Genomic DNA, 20,082 nt, shown 5'->3' on the forward strand with positions numbered 1-20,082 from the left:
TAAATTCGCTTGAGACAAATTTTACAAACTTTTGATTTCATGTACGGAATGTGCATGACAAAATGTGCTTTTTGTGATAAAAAGGTACCCGCACCAAATCGGCCACCTCAATAAATTTGGACACCGTAAGCTGACAACACCACACATCATGAACACGGTGTCAACCAAGTGAACACCACCGAAAAGAAAAGGCGCACCACCTAGGGATTGCACCACAATTACAAATCAATAAGAAACATCTTAGACTATGTATAATCCAGAACTAAAGCTGGATGGTGCTGTCATTCCTGTTGTGCGGGAATTTAAATTTTTGGGACTCACTTTTGATAGCAAGCTTTCTTTTCGTCCCCATATTAAAGTCCTCAAGAACAAATGTCGGAAAGCTCTCAACGTACTGAGAGTCTTATCCAATACTGACTGGGGAGCCGACCGAAAGGTCCTACTCCGATTCTATCGAGCTTTGGTTCGTTCCAAGCTCGATTATGGGTGTCAGGTGTATGGTTCAGCTCATCCATCCTATACCAAAGAGCTTGATACCATACATCACGAAGGACTTAGAATCAGTTTAGGTGCGTTTCGCACTACTCCAGTTGAAAGTCTGTACGTCGAGGCTAATGAGCCCTCATTGTACGACAGACGTGACAGGCTTTCATTGCAGTACGCTATCAAGATAGCATCATTGCCACAACATCCTGCTTACTGTCCCGTATTTAGACCTTACTTTGAACACCTGTATGAGGCAAAGCCTCGTGCTGTTTCTTCTTTTGGAGTCCGCATTCAACCCCTTATGTCAGCGGCTGGTATAAGCCACGACAGTATTGCGGACTTTGCCATGACCACTATTTCACCTTGGTCAATTGCTCCACTCCAAATAGACTTTAGTCTATCGAGCAACAGGAAGTCACAGACAAGCTCTGTTGTCTTCAAGTCTAAGTTTCTTGAACTAAGATCTAAATATGGGGATTTTGCTCCTTTCTATACAGATGGGTCTAAGGATGGTGATAAGGTAGCAGCCGCTACAGGTACACCATCCGAAGTTCTATCTGTAGCTCTTCCACCAGCAGCCTCAATATTTACTGCAGACCTCATTGCCATTTACAGGCACTTGAGTTTTTTCAGTCCTTTACATCATTAAAAAAATGTATTATATTTTCTGATTCTGTGTTCTCATTACAAGCTATTAATAACATCCAGCTTGTACACCCAATAATCGGGGATATAAACAAGCTCTCTGGGCCGAAAAAGGACATTGTCCTTTGTTGGCTCCCCAGTCACATGGATATACGGGGGAATGACATGGCAGATGCGGCGGCTAAGGCTGCTTTGTCACTGCCTGTTTCCCCCTTTTCTTTGCCTTTCACCGATTTTAAATCGGTGATAAGGTCTTTTATTCAACACCGATGGCAGCAAAGATGGGATGCTGCAGACACTAACAAGCTTCATGCCATTAAGCCTCTCCTAGGAGACTGGCCCTCCTCCTATTGTGCCAACAGGAGAAATGAAGTTGTTTTGTGTCGATCTCGTCTTGGACATACTCACCTCACCAACTGTTATTTGCTCAAGCGAGAGCCTCAACCAGTCTGTGAGCACTGCCAGATCCGCCTGACAGTGAAACACATTCTGATTGAGTGTAAGCATCTCAAACCTATAAGTAAATGGTTCCGAATTGACGAACCAATCCGCTATCAATAATCTAGTAACAAGAATTTGTTTCAATCTTAAATACTTGACATGGGATTTTTTATGTCAAGGACCGATTGAGGATGTTGAATGAATCAGATTTATTGTATCATTCCGTGTCATATTTTGGGCATAACTTGATAGTCCGGAAAGCAGAGAGGAAGTTTTTTCTAAATTTAGATAAAACAATTGAATAATAAGTAATAAAATACCAGTAAGTGTATAAAGGAAGAAAATAACAATAGTTAATACAGCTATCAGCGAGAGTGACAAGCCCGTGATGATGAATCTCTATTTGGCTTTTTTGATTATGTTTTGTATTACTGCAGGTAAGTGATAATGTTATAAAAAATGTAAATTACAATGTTCATCAATTTCAGTTCTCTGATTTTTTCCCATATTTATATCAGATATAGAAACACTATAGTCTGTGAGTCTATGCATTCCATTATTTTATTTACCATTTTCTGTTATACTACTGTGATATTGTTTTTATTACTGTTTATATCACCACTTTATGGTGTTTTTCTGTGATATTTTTTTAATTTCGTGCATCCTTTTTAGTTATAATTTAATTTGTGTTTTCATTTTTATCGTATTCAGGTGCTATATAGCCTGTTTTGGTGCTGATGTACCTTAATACATTTCATTTTCATTATTTTATTTTCATTATTTTATTTTCATTTTATATGTAGTAAAGTGCCGCTTTTCGTGTGATTGTTACAAACGTAAGATTCTGATAGATAATCCGGGCATTACTGAAATACGCACAACTGTGTGGGTTAATAATATGTATTATTTTCATTCAGGTTGTAGACATGAGTACATGTTCAAAATGTACTGGATATCACATAAGGCGCGTAACCGTCTGGAAGGTTACCAAACTTAACTCAAATAAGAATATTTTTTCGTAATAAAAAAAAAGTTAAAAAGTTTGCATTTAGAATAAAATTGCTGTAAATTATGTTTGTGGTTTCAAACTTTATGCAGACAGATTTATACCTTGTTCTGGGAGGGAGAATTATCAATGTGAATCAATTCAACTGTGGTAATTTCCGATGGTCGAAAATGATGCATAAATGTATATCAAGGCGTATTGGTCGTATATGCTTAATAGATTTCAAAAGCATGTGAAAATCAAATTATTAACAGTCCTGGTAATGGGGTTCTAAGACCTACGTTGCTGCACCTGAAAATGTTGGCATTCAATCTAAGTCGTTAGAGTTATTCCAAAATCCTGTCAACTCCCTGTCTTGCAACTTTATCGCATTAGCATTTAATACATTAGCATATCTTTCGTATTTTTCAGGCAGTTCGGGTCAGCGTCATGATCAAGCCAAATTTGTTGATGGAGGTAGATTAGCTGAACGCAAGCTGCAACGACCTCATTCCACTGAACCAATATCGTACAATATTCAATCAGACCAGCATGTCCCGAAAAAGAAAATATCTAAGGCTAAGCACAAGCAATTCCTTCAAGGTCTGCTCAAGGCAGAGAATAAGTTAAAAAGTAACTTGAAGGAAATTGCAAAACAACGTAGTTATGTACAGAGGAGAATACAACGAGAACAGAAGAGACTAGTTAAACTCCAAATTAAACAGAAACGTGTAATAAAAACGACTCCAGAATTACACACACTTGAGGAAAAAGACCGGAAGCTTATTGCGCGTGAAAAGCGTCTCCTGGGTAAAATAAAGGGTGTGCAAAAGAAAATTTGTCCAGGTAATAATTATTTAATTTGTACGAAGACCCGTACAGATTATCTTTATTTATTAATTTGAATAACCTAAAAAGAGAAAATTCAAACCGAAAATTAAGCATGCGCCGTTACCTGAGAGTTCGCTATTTATTATCCGATATGTATGATTTTGTCTCAAAACCTTGTTACATTCTCTAAAATTGATGGCAGCAGAATTTTGAATTTCGAATTTAAATTTTGTTTATTTCCGTTCGAATTTTTTTTAATATTTAAAAGTCTATTTCTCATGACCTTGACATTAAATAACCTTGAAATTTCCAGTTTTGAATGTCCTTGACCTCAGCTATCTAACTATATGCTGATATTTAATTCTAATTATCAATTTCCGGATTTATAGCTCATAGAAAATTGACACTTTCCTTGGATAGTTATGCCACATTCTCTGATAAACACGGGGCTTGGTTTTTTTCCAGATTACTAATGGCCTTAACATTTTCTTGAAGAAACATTACAATAATGCATGAACAATTTTTTCATAATTAGGATGTACTCAATTTTCTCTCTCTAAAGATATGTGACATGGGTGGTTTGCTATAATAATTCAATTTGGATAAATTTTTAAATAAATCTAAATTTTCTGGTTGTATCTCTGAATAAAATAATTCTTAGTGTGTTTCTACAGGAAAGTATCTTTTATAAAACTAAATTAGCAGATGGGTGGACTTAAAATGCATAGTTGAAAACAAAGACACTTTTAAAGTGTGGTAGTAGTGAGGCGCATTAGATTGTAGTGATATATAGTTGCCATTCCGCGGCTTTCAGATGGTGCTGATGCTCCTTAATGCATTTCATTTCATTTCATTTGTCTTTCAGACTGTGTCATCACAACAACGCGAACAAAATCGATGCCAACTGATAGAACTGTTGTCACGACACCATTTTCTCCTCCAAGAGAGAAGACGAAATCGGGTGCATTCCCAGTACCAACAAAACCATCGAACCTAATCACTACCGAAAAGACAATAAGAACAAGAAAACCCTCTAACAAATTGAGAAGGCCCAAAGTAAGGGCTAAAGGACGCACAAGTAAAACTACCAGTAAAGGAAAACCGAGTACTCTTCCAGCAACCTCTGTCAAAACAGTTCAACTGACGACCATTATGCCTAAAAAGGTTACATCGCCGTTAATACTTCAAACGTCAGGACGCAGTTTTACCACTAGCAAAACCACAATCACATCAACACCTTTGATCGAAGGGAAAGCGAACCCGTTCATGAACACTCGTACCATGACTACATGGGGCATGTTACCAACTACATCAAGAATTCCATTAGTTGTTTCAACTGATATTGAACCGATCTCAACCATAAGAACTTCCATGCTATGGAAATATATATCAAGTCCCACCCCATTACCAGTAGCTGTTACAACTGACAATGAACCGACCTCAACCATAAGAACCTCCATCCTATGGAAATATTTATCAAGTCCCACCCCATTATCAGTAGCTGTTTCAACTGACATTGAACCGATCTCAACCTTAAGAACTTCCATGCTATGGAAATATTTATCAAGTCCCACCCCATTATCAGTAGCTGTTTCAACTGACATTGAAGCGGTCTCGACTAAGAGAACTTTGGAGCCATTGACATATAAGTTTAGTTCCTCTCTACCAACAACAGAAAATAATTTTGAAACTGATGTTGAAACAAGGGCCTATGACAGAATGATCAGAGTTCATACTTCCGGAGATGACACTCACACCACGACCGACAACATGCCGACTTCAACTGCAATGGCAACCACTGATTTCATCACCGACCAAATTGTAACTACAAAATCAGGCCGTAGAGAATACCCTGCAACCACATCAACACCAGTTTCTAGATCAAAAGCTAAGAATTTAGCTACGAGTCCTTTACCACCACCTGTTCCCGTCTTTACAACAAAAAGAATGATCAGTTCAAGAGTGAAGACAACAAGAACACCAACTTTAAAACCAGCCCAATACACACCAACCACCGGAAGTAGTCACACCGAATCCCTAGAAGTTAAAGCTGTGAATAATATCAGTAATAAAAGGGGCCAGTCAGTGTCCAGTGTCGTGAATTCTCCTAGAAAAACTGGTAAGATACGTGAATATTTAGGCATTCTTTCTTTGGATCAGTTGGATCGTCCGGGCTTTTCTTTGTATCATCCTATTAACGTCCTACTTTTCTGCACCGTGTAGGCTAATGAAGACGGGCAACGCCATGGAGGGTGCAATGAGAGACATTTTGTCTGGCCAGTTACATGAGACTTCTCTTTTTCGGTTTCCAACTGTCGAGGGATCTTTAACGTGCATAGCCTGCAGCAGACGGGATCTCGGTTTATTATCCCATCCGAATGACGAGACGCTTTTTCCATGTCAGTTCCTCTTACCTGCATCACTGACAGCGGGAAACCGGGTTGAAAATCCGAAGGTATTATCTCGACCTATGCCAGGATTGAACCCTGCACCTTCAGGTTAGAGAGCAAGCGTCTAACTCACTGAGCCAGGATGAATTTTGGATAATAAAGTTTTACATCCGGTGCTTTTCATTGCAGAAAAGGAAGTAGTGGTGCTGTATGTTAGTGTAGCAGTATCGGCTGTTTTTGTGATCATTTTGATTACCAGTACAGTTTTGTACTTCACGCTGTTTCAAGGGTAAATATCCATACATATCTCACAGGATTAGTGTAACAAGGGTTAATGACGAAAGCACAATGGTTTTGGGTCTGTCGATGGCATTTGAGAGTCCAAATTTCAGCGAATTACTTCGAGAGCCTCGACTGAGACAAAATCCCACAAATTCATACAGTTATAAATACACGTTGATATTTACGAACAGCCTCACATGTTGTTAATCGTTAATTTTATTCTTTTAAAAAAATGATGGCAACTTGTCTTGTTCGTGAGTGGTTTGGACCCGTGGGTATTGATTTGAATAAAATATTTTAGATTTATGATTCCCTTTTAAAGTCGGACAACGATGACCCGGCACCTTTGCGTTTTATGTTTATGCACGTCAGAATATATGTATAGCGATTGCTTGCACGATGATCCATTGTTTGTTATGCATATTTTATTCTCATTTCACATAATAATGATGTTTGCTTGGGGTTTTTTTTACAGTCGATGTGGTATTAAAAAAAAGGATGAAGAAATTTCCATAGATTCGAAATATCAGGAGGAATAACAACCATTGACTTAAGCCTTGACTAGCTAGTAGTCAAGGCTCAATCTCTTATTTTCACGTTCAGTTCGATTTCAGCGGATTTTTATACTGGTATATATAAATGATATTTATTATTTTCAAAGCGTGTTAATAAACTTAATTGTATTTGTTATTTAGACTCCACAATTTCAACTTGAGTAAGGAAAGGGGACATATGCAAACCTAGCCAGAAAGCTGCATTACTGGTATATATCTGTATCTGTATATTTTGCCATAATAGTTATTAGGATCAAGGATGGGGTGTGTCTACATTGTGATAATAGCTACAATAAAAGTAATGACGGTTTGTCGACATAGTCATTATAGCTATCAGAGAAACAGGATGAGAGCATGTCGACATTGCTATAAAGTCTATATAACTAATTTGCATTATCCTTTTAACTACAAAATGTGAAAATCTTCTTTATCCTGATATTGTAATGTCGACAAACACTCATTTTCTTTTCCTAACAGCTGTTATAACAATATCGACATTTCGATAGCTAATACAACGAAATGCATAAGTGAATGTCGACATATTCGAATAAAGGAACATTGACAAAATAGCTATCAGGATAAAGGTAATGAGTATGTTGGCATTGCCATAATGAGTATTAAGATAAACGGAGTCCGTGTATGTCGACATTGCCATAGTAGCTATCAGCATAAAGGGAATCGGTGTATGTCGACATTACGATAGTAGCTATCAGCATAAAGGGAATCGGTGTATGTCGACATTACGATAGTAGCTATCAGCATAAAGGGAATCGGTGTATGTCGACATTACGATAGTAGCTATCAGAGTAAAGGGAATCGGTGTATGTCGACATTACGATAGTAGCTATCAGCGTAAAGGGAATCGGTGTATGTCGACATTACGATAGTAGCTATCAGCGTAAAGGGAATCGGTGTATGTCGACACTACGATAGTAGCTATCAGCATAAAGGGAATTGGTGTATGTCGACATTACGATAGTAGCTATCAGCATAAAGGGAATCGGTGTATGTCGACATTACGATAGTAGCTATCAGCATAAAGGGAATCGGTGTATGTCGACATTGCCATAGTAGCTATCAGCATAAAGGGAATCGGTGTATGTCGACATTGCCATAGTAGCTATCAGCATAAAGGGAATCGGTGTATGTCGACATTACCATAGTAGCTATCAGCATAAAGGGAATCGGTGTATGTCGACATTACCATAGTAGCTATCAGCATAAAGGGAATCGGTGTATGTCGACATTGCCATAGTAGCTATCAGCATAAAGGGAATCGGTGTATGTCGACATTACCATAGTAGCTATCAGCTATAAAAGTTATTAGGTTAAAATGGTGAGGACGTTACAATAAAAGCTATTAGGGTAAAGGGAATGAGAGTGTGTCAACATTGCTATAACGATTATTGGCAGTGACAGAGGGAATGAATGAATGAATGCAATAATAGCTATTTAGAGATTGCGTGTTTGTCGACATTACGATAATAGCTGTAAGAATAAAGGATAAAGGATAAGATGTCAACCTTTCCTCTATTGGGGAAAAAATGGAAGGTATTTCGAAATAGCCATCAGGATAAAACAAACAACTAGATTCTGCATAGCAAGCCACACCACTGCAATGCCATAAAGCTACCATGACTGGCAGTAATAAGGGACAAAAGTACTATGAATCGTTAGGTGTAGGCCACAGAAGTGTCAAGATGATACTACACCAGAAAATTGAAACTGGGGGCCCCACTCCGTATGGTGGTCCCACTCCGTATCATGGTAAAACGAAAACATAAGACAACACAAGCATCTCAGCACTAATATGATTGTTTTTATTTGTTGATATAAAAACACTATTTTACATTATTACAATAACATTATGAGGAAATTTAACAAATGGTTTTATCTTACATTATTATAATCTCCACAGTTACAGGATTTATACATTATATATTGTTAATTCATTAACCACATTACATTATAATGGATCGGTATATTTTTACATCACATTTCACAAAATTTCATTGTTGCAGATGCAGACGAGACTTTTTATTTTTGAATTGTTTCTGGAGACTTGTTTGATAGGTCTTATCAGAATTCGTTCTGAAATCAGTTCATAAATTCATTCAGGAAAACCACACATTACTTCCACATGCTGTAACGTAACCACATGTGGTATTGTCCATCACAAACTATATCACTACCTAATGTTTGTACAGCTCAAAACACATTTACACCAGTTTCTGAGTTAATAAGCCACTATTCAGATTAAAAATAATTTAACAATTTTATACACCAACAAGTTAATATAAATATTATCCAGATCTGGTCGAGAACTGGGGAGAGGGTGGGTTCCTTTCTCAGAGCCCCCAGCAGTTTATTGCTTTATAAACACACACGTTGGCTTTACAGCCTCTTCTCGAACTATCTATCTATTGAATTCAAATTGTAGTAAATTCTATTTAAGATATGAAGCCACTGACTTCTCTTGAAGCCAGTGTTTCTGCTACACAACTATTCAAAAGACCTCAATAAGGCTGATATCAACTAGCTGGTATGTAACACAGATTCTTATGCATAGTACATAGGAGGGAAGTTTGAAATGCATTATAAATTGTTAACAAATTAAATAGATTCCTTGTTTTAAACCTTTCATAATTCATAAAATACGAAAATAACTAGTTTAAGAACTTTGTTCTCAACTAGCTGAAAAATACATGAATATAATGAAAGGTTTTCAAGGATAGGATGAAAGCATCTTCCTACATACTACATCACTGGAGCAATTGAAATTTAAATGTAAAATTTTCCGATGTGATGAAGAGATGATTGGATTAGGGGCAGGGGAGTTTGCATTTGTAGATTCATTTAGAAATCTAGTTTACACTAGTTTCTATAATAGCAGTAACAGTGAAACTACAAATGAAGCAAACAGGGTTAATTATTATTAACATGGGGTCACCCTCAGTCTGGAATCTTCGCTGTCGTGAAGAAACCTCGAGGGTGATGAGAAAGTGAGAAAGAGAGAAATAGAAGGAAATAAATAGGACAAAGAATGAATAAATAGTTTTGATTATAACATTGTGGGTTTTAAAAATGGCAGGATTCTGAGATCAGATTGTATGTCTAGGCTGACTTTCAGCCAATCAGCACATCTTATTTATTGTCTCTTCACCAATCAAATCAGCTGTTATGTTTCACTTTCACAGATTTGTGTTCATGTCATTAACGAAACCATTTAATTTAGTTCAGACATATTGTTCCGTTTCTCAACACAGACCGTGATTGGACAAGATTTTCAAACTCTGACCAATCAAATCTCTGGAGACTGGAATACTCTACTTCCTGTCAAAGAGAAATAACTCTCATTCAATTCCAATGGGAATTTCACACGATGTTCACTTGGTTTTCTTTCCACTGAGGAAAAACCAGGTCAATTTCTTGGATTGACTAATGTTGGACAAGTTGGAGTCTTGTCTCCGTGGAGTCCGAGGTAATGTTGCCATCGCGGAAGCACTCAGAAAATTGTCTTTGTTTGATGGAATTTTAAAACTAGCACTTCTCTTGGTCAGTTTTCTTTTACCTGAAAAATATCAAAAATAAAAACTTATATTATGATAATCTTGACTGCATTTTCTGAAATTTTGTTGTTGGGCAAACCTACACAAAAAAATATCTTATTGATTATACAAGTGGAAGTGGTATCAGGATGTTCCAAAAGCTAGAACAGACCCTGCCTCACTAGACCAATTAGATTTATTGTAATGAAGCAAGAGTATTTTCACAAGAGAACTTAAAGCCAATAGGTTTAAGACTGGTATATTTAGAATGTACTCCAAGTGATATAAACCACTTATTAAACACATTGATGACATAAGAAAATCAAAAGTAACAACACTACAAATAAAATTTCTAAACTACTACAATCTAAACTTTTTATATTTGCAACATTAATTGTATTTTTTGAAACAGGTATCGAAAGTTTCTATTTAATTTGATCTGTTTTGAAAGTTTATCTGTATTTCTATATTGTTGAGCAATATTACATATACTAGCTGTATTGGGTTACGTTAAATCATGCTGTAAGCTGTTGACAAGTTTTAATACATCAAGCTTTTGTTATGCTCTTTTTGATTTTGCTAGTTTGTTCACAAATAAAGTTACACTAAACAAGGCATCTGTGAAACTATATTTTAGCACAAAGAAGTTTATTAATTTTTTCATTTTTATGCTTTACATCAGCGAAGTTTCCGATGAATTCAGACTGTTCCTTTCCTCGTGGGAAAGGTTGCAGGAAATGATGTGTATACACGGTGGCAATCAGCACATGAGACCATCAGGTTGATTTAAATACAAGGAGCTTTAATCCCTATGCCAGTAAAATTCGTATATTTATAAGGACCAGTCCAATAATGATATGAGGATATACAAGGAATATATAAATTACGTGCTTTCAAATAAAAAAAAATATGGGTGGTTCAAAAATCGAGCAATTAAACAAAATATAATGACACTGACATAACTAAGCAGCAAAACAAAAAATATGGGTTAAAACTGAAAATATAGGGTTGTCATGGTAACACACAATTTGTACCTGAATGTATTATCTCTTTGACAACCAGAGTAAAAATCCTGAAATAACAGCATTTATACAATTTATTATAACGTAATAAGATATTTATTTAATAACTGTATTTTTCTCTGTCTAAAGCTGGAACACTGGAAATATCCTCATGAAATTTTTGTGAAACTGGTAACAGGATTGAAAAATACAAATGAGGAGAGAGAGATTATATTTTCACCAGTTTACAACAAATTATAATATTAAGGTCCAATATTTACCTTTTGATCTATGTAAGTTTGTTTTCTGTTTGACATTATGGATGGCTGTTTGTCTAATATGTTCTGGGATGTTAAAATCTAAAATCAAACAAAAGAAAATCATAAATGAAATACACAGTTTATCATTTCATCTGAATGACTGGACATTCTTTCGTTGTTGGCCATCTAGACCTCCAGGTTATGGACCAACTGTCAGCCCCAAAGAATATCTTATTCGGCACAAAAATCTGGACTTGACCTTTTAAACTTATATCAAGATAATTTGGCAAGACGTACAAAGTGGATATGCTATTTTTCTATCAATTAGCCCAATGTTAAGCATGCTAATATAGAATTCTAAAGCAGAAATAGGTAGTCTAGAGTGAAATCTTCAAGTATAAAACGGTCCTAATTCTAAGTGAGAACACTTCCAAATTTTATTTTACTCAAGCCAACTCACTGTTTTCCTGGTCGTCTTTCACTCTCTGTCGTTCATCTTGGAAGGCTTTTAACCATCGTTGTTTTACACTGTCTGATTTAGCCACCAGGAGGTACCACTTGTCACGTTGTGTGTTGTGGACTTTCCATGCGTGACGAACAGTTACGTTATATTGAGTGTCTTTACCATCTTCAAGGGGGATAATTTCACAATGATCTAAATTTACACGTCCCTTGTAACAGAAACTGTTCTTTTTTAGTATATCCTGGAAAAATTAAAATAATTATGGTTAAATTAAAATATTCAACTAGGGTTAGATATCTCCCTTTGATAGCAACTTTATTGGAAATCTTAATTAATAAATGGAGATATTTAACTAGGGTTAGATATCTCAGTCACTTTGATAGCAAATTTAGTGGAAATCTTAATTAATGGAGATATTTAACTATGATGTAAATATGAAATATACTCAACACCATATATATCATAGTATGAATAAGCTCTATAATGATGTAAAAAATCAACAAGGCTATTTTTTTATATTTTGTGATATCTTTGGATATAATATATAAATATTGGAAAAATTGCAAATAAAGCCTAATATTCATACCAACTATATTAACCTGGATTCCTTCATTAAATTTCAAAGACTGATATCATGTATTAATCTTAAGAAGATATGAACTTACCTTTTTACAGTAAACCAACTGATGATCAAAGAGAAAGAAATAACGTTCCTGAGACCAGCCACTAGAGTTGATTTTATGGAGTTCACCAGAATATATTAATTCCGAGCTAACGTCTAATAGATCATCTCCCTGTAATCAAATATAAACTTGGATTAGAAAAACTTTCAGATTATCATCAGATGGTCGCTTCACTAGACCTCTAGTCAGGTCTGGTATTATTCTCTAATAGATTAGTCTTCTATGGTTCCTTCAAAGCACTGTGCAATATTTTCACAGGTGGAAACCCAGTGTCTTGATATACAGATGAAATGGATACGTTCTAGTATTTGTTAATAATTTTTGGAATGGAATATATGTATTTTAATGGTGTTCAACAAGGGGTTCCCATGCCAATCAGCATCTGACCTTTGATAATTGAACTCTACATACCTCCCAAGTATCAACTGACATCTGCCATGTAGCAATTTTCTCTATACTCTCCATCTTACGTTTACGTTCGTTGATCAGGGTGGCTATTTTCTTCATGGCCTCTAGCGCCCCCTTGACGTGAGGGTAGTCAGGATGGTCTATTGGGGTATACTTCAATAATTCAGCCAACTGCAGGTGATATTTACAGATCTTCTGGACTGGTGTTAACAGAAAACCTTCTAGTGGAATTTCAATCATATCCTGCAGAAGTCTACAAGCCTGGAAGTAACAATTTAAACATTGATTGATATTATCAGAAGCCTTAGAACCATCTGTTTCTATTTTCAATGGCCCTTAAATGACAGGAATGGCAAACTAAGCAAACTTGGGCATCTTTAATGATGCCCAATAGACAGTCTGTTTTACTTGATATGTTTGATATTGATAAGAAAATCAATTCGTTACATATACGTACAAAACAATGTGCCTACTGTCCAAGAGCTTAAAATCTAGCAAGATTGGGTAATATTCAATGAATTATTTGGTAAGTACCAAGTCAGGTAGGAAACAATGTGATACTTGTTCAATGATGCAATTGATAAGTAAATAGTTGATGCAAGAAGAAAACCTTTTGAATGATGCCCAAAAGGCAAACTGTTTTACTATTTATAATTTAATCTGACATTGAAGGGTAATTCAATTTATCAATGTTCTGTAAGAATCAGTTTGACAAGACAAAACACTGTATTAGATGTCCAATGCCTTGTATTGATGTAGGTAACAGTTTAAGGAGACTAACAATAACTAATGAAGTTTGAAGTAGGATTATGCAAGATGACATGTTCAATGACTTGTATCTTGTCTAGACCAACCCTTAGTCAACGATGCTTTAAATCATCTCACTCATTAATTTGTAATTTGCTTGTTTCAAACATAAAATTTCTTAAAATAAAATGTTTAAAAGTGAATTGTAGTGTGAGATTCCAAGTATTATTTGGATTAAATAATCTGAAGATTAGATAAGCCAGGTTATATCTAAGTTGTGACACTGAAATATGTATCAGTTTTCAGGAGAATTAAACCTAAAGCATATATTGAAAATAAATTTTGTAGAATGATAGAATGAAAGCTGATATCAATAATAAAGCATTGGGATTAAGTAATCTGCAGACAGGAGTTAAGAGAAGATAAACCAGGTTTAATCTTGATTGAGCTGTGACACTGACATAAAGAGCTTGTAGGTAAACTACTATCAGTGAGTCGGAGCTTACAGTCAGATGTCAGCTGTCATGTCATATGACATATTATTATAATCACAGGTATTACTTGTCACTGTGTCAATTACAAATCAATTTAAGAAGATATTTGTGTTTTCAGCAACTCTTACTTTCTTCACACACTTTTATAAGAAAAGATTTTCAAAAGTTAATCTTGAATTCCCTAAATATTCACTCTCAAAAATTCTTTTCTCCAAGAATCACAAGGGAGATAAATGTGTTAATTTTATCAACACACAAAAAAAGTCTTTATACTAATTCAGTCTTAGCATTTAGTTAATAGAATGGTGCACATAAGAAGTAGAAACTTACCTCGAAGAAATGTCTGTATCGTTTATTTCTATATAAATCTTTTAATTCATCACAGGCTGAGGGGTGATTATTACAATAGTCAGAATAGATCTCAAATCTTTTACTCTGAATTAAATAATAAATATTCAACACCATTAGGCTTACTAATATGATATAACATCGACAATCAAAACAATTTCTAGTGACCTTATCTAATTTATGTTTGAGGGATATATCATAGTCCATCTCTATTGATGATGACGTATGTGATTCCTCAGTTATGATTGTATTTATGAAAAATACAGATCTATCATCAACATTCTGATTCTCATTTCTAGCAAAAACATGTATTTTTAAAAGTTTTAAGCCTCAATGACTTACAGTGTTATAATAAATGTTTTTGTGTAACATCGTAACATGACACCTTAAAGCATTCATAATAACATAATCAACTTACATTATCTTGAAAAGTAGAGCCGATTTCACTCAGATGTGGGGAAGTTGTATTAATCTTAGATTCTAGCTGACAGAGAAATTTACTAGCGAAGGTATAGATCTCTTCTATATTCCCAAACATTGTCTCTATCTTCTCTTCAGGAAACATCTCTGGTCGTTTTCTAGCCTGTTTCACATAACCCTGGAATTATAGACATGTACATTATTATAGCAAGATGTCATTTCTTGTTTACAATGTGTGAAAGCTGAACTTGACACTAGGCCAACTCTTGGCATCCGAATTTGTAAAACTATAATTCAAAGCTCATAAGCTTAAAATTAGGTAGCCAAACATCCAGGTTTATACAAATATATACGAATTCTTATAAGAATATAATTACTTGTAGTGTACCATAAATTCTAATTTCAAATATAAATCTTGGGATGTATTAACTATACAGGGCTGAACAAAACTTGACAAACTTCTACTCACCTCCACAACATCTTTTAAATGTTTAGAATATTCTCGTTCAGCATTGATTATCTCATTGACAACATTAGCTCTAGCCTGGTTTTTATCGATATAGCTCACACCATGATGGCGTATTTTTGGCACGTTTTCTGTTTCTTCTTGTATCAACATTGTTAACTCTTCCTCTACTTCTGCCTGATTCACTCGTAACTGTAGTAGAAAATATAATAATATAGCATGTATACAATCTGATACAAATGGTCAGCAAAATTGTTTTGTATGGTGAACAGAGCACCAAAATATTATCAGTATATCCATTGAAACATGTAAGGCAAAATCTAAATTAACGAGTTGACATTAAACAATATGGAAAAATATAACATAAAAAATCACCTTTAAACTATCTTGTTGAATTACTTTAATTTTTCCCATTTTCACTTACAGACTGTTACAGATCTATCCAGAATACTTCAATAAAATACACAAAATATCCTTATTAATCTAAAACATAACTTTCACTAGCACTAGTAGATCTACAAACCAACACACTTAGACACACAACTGATAATACAATTTGAAAGTTCAGAATATATAAACCAAACTTAATGCCTAAAATAACAGAGTAATCAAATTGGCTGATCTGAGTTGCTGGGAAAGACACAAGTTAAAATGGTAATAAAAACACTGTCGTGTGAGGAATTTTGAAGGTAAGGTCTGATAGGTGTAAGGTTTTAAATAAACATTGCTAATTAATTTGATTTATTACACCTTGATTAATTGTCAATATTTTCTCTTAATATCAGACTTTTAAATCAAACCACATCATTAAAATATTGAATTCTAAAAATTCTTAATTCTCAAGATAAAAATTCAAATTTTGAATAAATTTTTTAATAGTTTTCATCAGAAATAGTAATTTTCAAATAAAATTTTGATTAAAGAAACAAATTTAAGCTTTTTTTTTCATATTGCACAAGAAATGTTTTTTTCATATGATTAATTTATTTTGAATATCTTACCAAATGGAAAATATATCCAAAACACAAAATTGCTAATCCAAGACCAAAACCACCAGAGTCATAAGACACAAATGAATCTCAACACTGTAGCTGGTGATAAAAATATCCAGAGGACACAACACCTCACAGGAAGGTAGCAAGCTGAGATAAAAGGCCCTAAATCCCCTAATTTCCTAAAGCTCCCTCAAGTTATCCCACCCTGAGACAATTCTTCAATAACCTAACTTCAACATCACACTTTATATAACCCTTTCTTCCCAGGTGACAAGAGCAACTCAGTTTCTACCAAACATCTTAAGAAAAAGGTGCCAAACACATAAGGCGGCCATTTTGAAATTCAATATGGCAGATGTTGACATCATACCTTGAAAGATATTCCTCGAGAAATTTTCAAAAATTAGTTGACATCATTCCATATTAACTGGCAGGTTTTAATTATTGACTCCTTTCACTTAATCCAAATTTCATCCCAACTTTTCACAAACGACACATCTCCCTGGATTAACTCATCATCACCTACAACACCTTCCAACTGTGATTTTAACCATCAAACATTTTGATTTTCCTACCTTGGATCAATCTAACCAATCACAAACCACCATTCATTAAACTGACCAATCAGAGTAACATTAACAATAGACATTGATTAAGAATTACTGGACATGCTTGACCAATTATAAACAATATCTTATGTAGGTATATTGAAGAAGAAGTTTACATCTTTCAATAGTTTAAAAATTGGGTCAAGATGATATCTTAACACCATATCACTTCCCCATTGGGTTTTTCAAGTCCTCCATTGTCCCTAGATTATAGATTAGACAATAAGGTCTATTGTTATCAGTTGAAGGGGATTTTCTCTGCCTACAATCTTTTATCTAAGATAAGTATAACATGTCTACTGAAGGTTACGCCAATAAAATCGAAGAACAAAGACTAAGGAAGGTGTTCATTTATTAACACTTTGATATCAAAGAATTTCTTTTTGAAAATGTAACTTAAATAACAGAAAAGGTTCTAAAAGGAACATGGTATGTGATAAGTGGTTTGTGTTCAACATGTACCATTTCTATTAGCACATTATTCTTTGATGTTTTGAAAATTTACTGTATAAGGAGGAATTTTTATGTAATAGAAATTTTTTCTCATTTAATTGGCTAATTCATCAGTCACAGATTGATTAAATTTTATTGCTTGACCATTTTGAAAGCCATATATAACAGAGAATTGATTCTGAATTGGTCCATTTCGCAATTCAGAAAATGAAACTAAAACTATGTCTAATTGTCTCACTTATTTACATATTTCATTACACTTATTTTACTATAATATAATATAGACTTGCTGTTGCACAAATTCAAATATTCTTTATCCTAAAAAATTGTAAATTATTTTGTATATAGATACGCTCGAAACAGACTAATATAAGCATTATGCTTGTCTCTGGATCGACTATTGTGTATTCATGTATTGTATTTTCTTCTTTATATTTTGTACTTTGTACAGAAATAAATATTGTTTAAACTATACTGAGAAATTATAAGCTTCTGTTTGTTTCTGAAACCATGGCTTATATATATATATGTAATGTATTATTTGTAATTCATGAATAAATAAAAATTGTTTAAAAAAAAAAAAGAAAAAAAAATACGGACAAGTTTTCAAAGTTTTGAATAGTAAAATGATATGCTTTTTCTTCATTCATATTATAGAATTTCTATTTAATGCCTGGAATTTACTTTGCCAGTAGAGTAAAGACAATCTTATGAGTAAAAGAAATCTGCCTTTATGGGCAAAATTTGGGAAATAAAACTTGGAATCATCCTGGGCACTATTTATTAAAATCTGATCTGATCTGACTATAGTTGTGTCCAGTTATTAATTAGGATAACTAAATGTTTCTTTTTTCAATTGCAATAATATATACTTTCTAAAATACTCAACTTCCCTGGAGGCATAAACTTCAATTACATACAGACAGTCAGCCCTAGGGGTGGGGATGTCAATAAATTAAACTAAATTATTTCATGTGTGTGTTTTTAAAACTGCATGTAGGTGGGGAACAAATAAAATAAAGGAGCAAAAATGCCTCAGGGTAATTTCTACCAAATTAAACAAAATTATTTTTTTGAATGTGCTTTTTTAATGTTTGTGGGCAGACAAATTAGGCACTTCCCTGATCAAAGGAATTAAATTTCAATTACAAGAATACTACTTCAAAGACCTAATGTGTTTTAATTGGATTTTTATAAGGTAAACTAATTGTTTTAAACTATTATCTGTGACCTAATTAACCTCTAATGCAATTAACCAATTGGAGCTAATTTTCCAGTAAATGATTGTTAAGTCTCTAACAATGATCTACAGTCAATGTTTATTTATTTTTCTAATTTATGGCTCCTAGATGGGATGTACAAATCCCTAAATAAGCCTCTGAAATTCCTAAATCTTTAAAATGTATTCAGGAAGGATAACTCCTACAAATAACATAAATTATGAGATACAAGCATTGTTGTTGAGTTTTACGACTAGACACTGTAAATATATTACATCACATTTTTTATATAACCCAATTCTTGGAGCTTTTTTTCTTTACAAGGGGGATAATGTCTACAATTGGTCAACAACATCAATGACTAGATACTTCAAAGTAATCTCTGCAAATTAAGAGACTTTTTGAATGATGAAAAGAAAGAAATTTCTTACAAACTACATAAACTCCTAGAAGATGATATGAATTCACCAAATTACGACTAACAACAAAACATTAATAGAATCTTGTTTAACTTAACTCGACAGCATACAAATTTTGCCTTACATGTTTTAATGGATGTACTGATAACCCACAAGAAGATTATATCCCATTCAGTATGGTCTTCTGAAAAGAAAGATGTTCCTAATAAAGTTGGTAACTGTGCCCACAGAATGGTACGTACCCTGACAAAAGTGGCAGGGAACCAGCCCTGTCTGTCATCTATCATACCAAACCACCAATCTTTATCCACCAGGTCTGTTACTCGGATCAAATCACCAGCACGGAATCCCATCTCATCTGTATCCATGGTAACATGATCCCATAATGCTTCAGCAAAGATCAGATTTTCTTCTTCGATGAACTGAAAGAAAGTAAAATTTAATGGTATATTGTAAAAAGATTTTAAAAAACTCACATCTTTCACATGGTTAATAACGAAGATTCACAAGGATCCTTTCTATCTATGTCTGGTATTCCACACTGCTGTCAAATATTCGGTAAATGCAAAAATAGGCAAACAATTGACAAGTTTCTACATTCAGGTCATTGTCTGGAACTTTATTCTAGAATAAATCTGTCAGAATTGGGTCTTTTAAAACCAGAAACAAAGAAAGTTTCTAATATATCATGTTAAACTTACCTCCTCTAGCGTGGCTAATGTAATTTGAGAACCACGATTACTCCGCGATGATTTATCTTGATGATTAAAATCAACGGAGATTTCTGATTCGTCACTGGAATCACAGTCACCACCTACTTGGCTGTAAATACTCGAGGTATCACCACCTAAAAATATATATAATAATGATAGAGTCTACAGTTGTCCATCTGAAGGGGGGTGCTGATTCAGAAGCTTTATATATATATGTATATC

General features: G+C 34.2%; 2 protein-coding genes across 2 annotated transcripts; one reads left to right on the plus strand and one right to left on the minus strand.

The window, feature by feature from the left end:
- Nucleotides 1-1,960: 1,960 nt before the first annotated feature.
- LOTGIDRAFT_170774 (hypothetical protein) lies at nt 1,961-6,599 on the plus strand (the record flags this gene model as incomplete). The annotated part of the gene is made up of 4 exons (XM_009046614.1): nt 1,961-2,009; nt 2,990-3,403; nt 5,968-6,067; nt 6,536-6,599. 4 exons carry the CDS (start codon nt 1,961-1,963, stop codon nt 6,597-6,599), a joined length of 627 nt encoding a protein of 208 aa, XP_009044862.1.
- A 5,270-nt stretch (nt 6,600-11,869) lies between these two features.
- Nucleotides 11,870-19,572, minus strand: LOTGIDRAFT_136154 (hypothetical protein; the record flags this gene model as incomplete). Its single annotated transcript, XM_009046615.1, has 7 exons — nt 11,870-12,127; nt 12,552-12,680; nt 12,981-13,238; nt 14,549-14,653; nt 14,985-15,164; nt 15,456-15,644; nt 19,390-19,572. Coding segments are annotated over 7 exons (1,302 nt in total), but the record flags the coding sequence as incomplete, so codon positions are not given.
- Nucleotides 19,573-20,082: the final 510 nt, after the last annotated feature.

This window comes from Lottia gigantea (genome assembly GCF_000327385.1).
Source record: "Lottia gigantea unplaced genomic scaffold LOTGIsca_103, whole genome shotgun sequence".
Lineage (NCBI taxonomy): Eukaryota > Metazoa > Mollusca > Gastropoda > Lottiidae > Lottia > Lottia gigantea.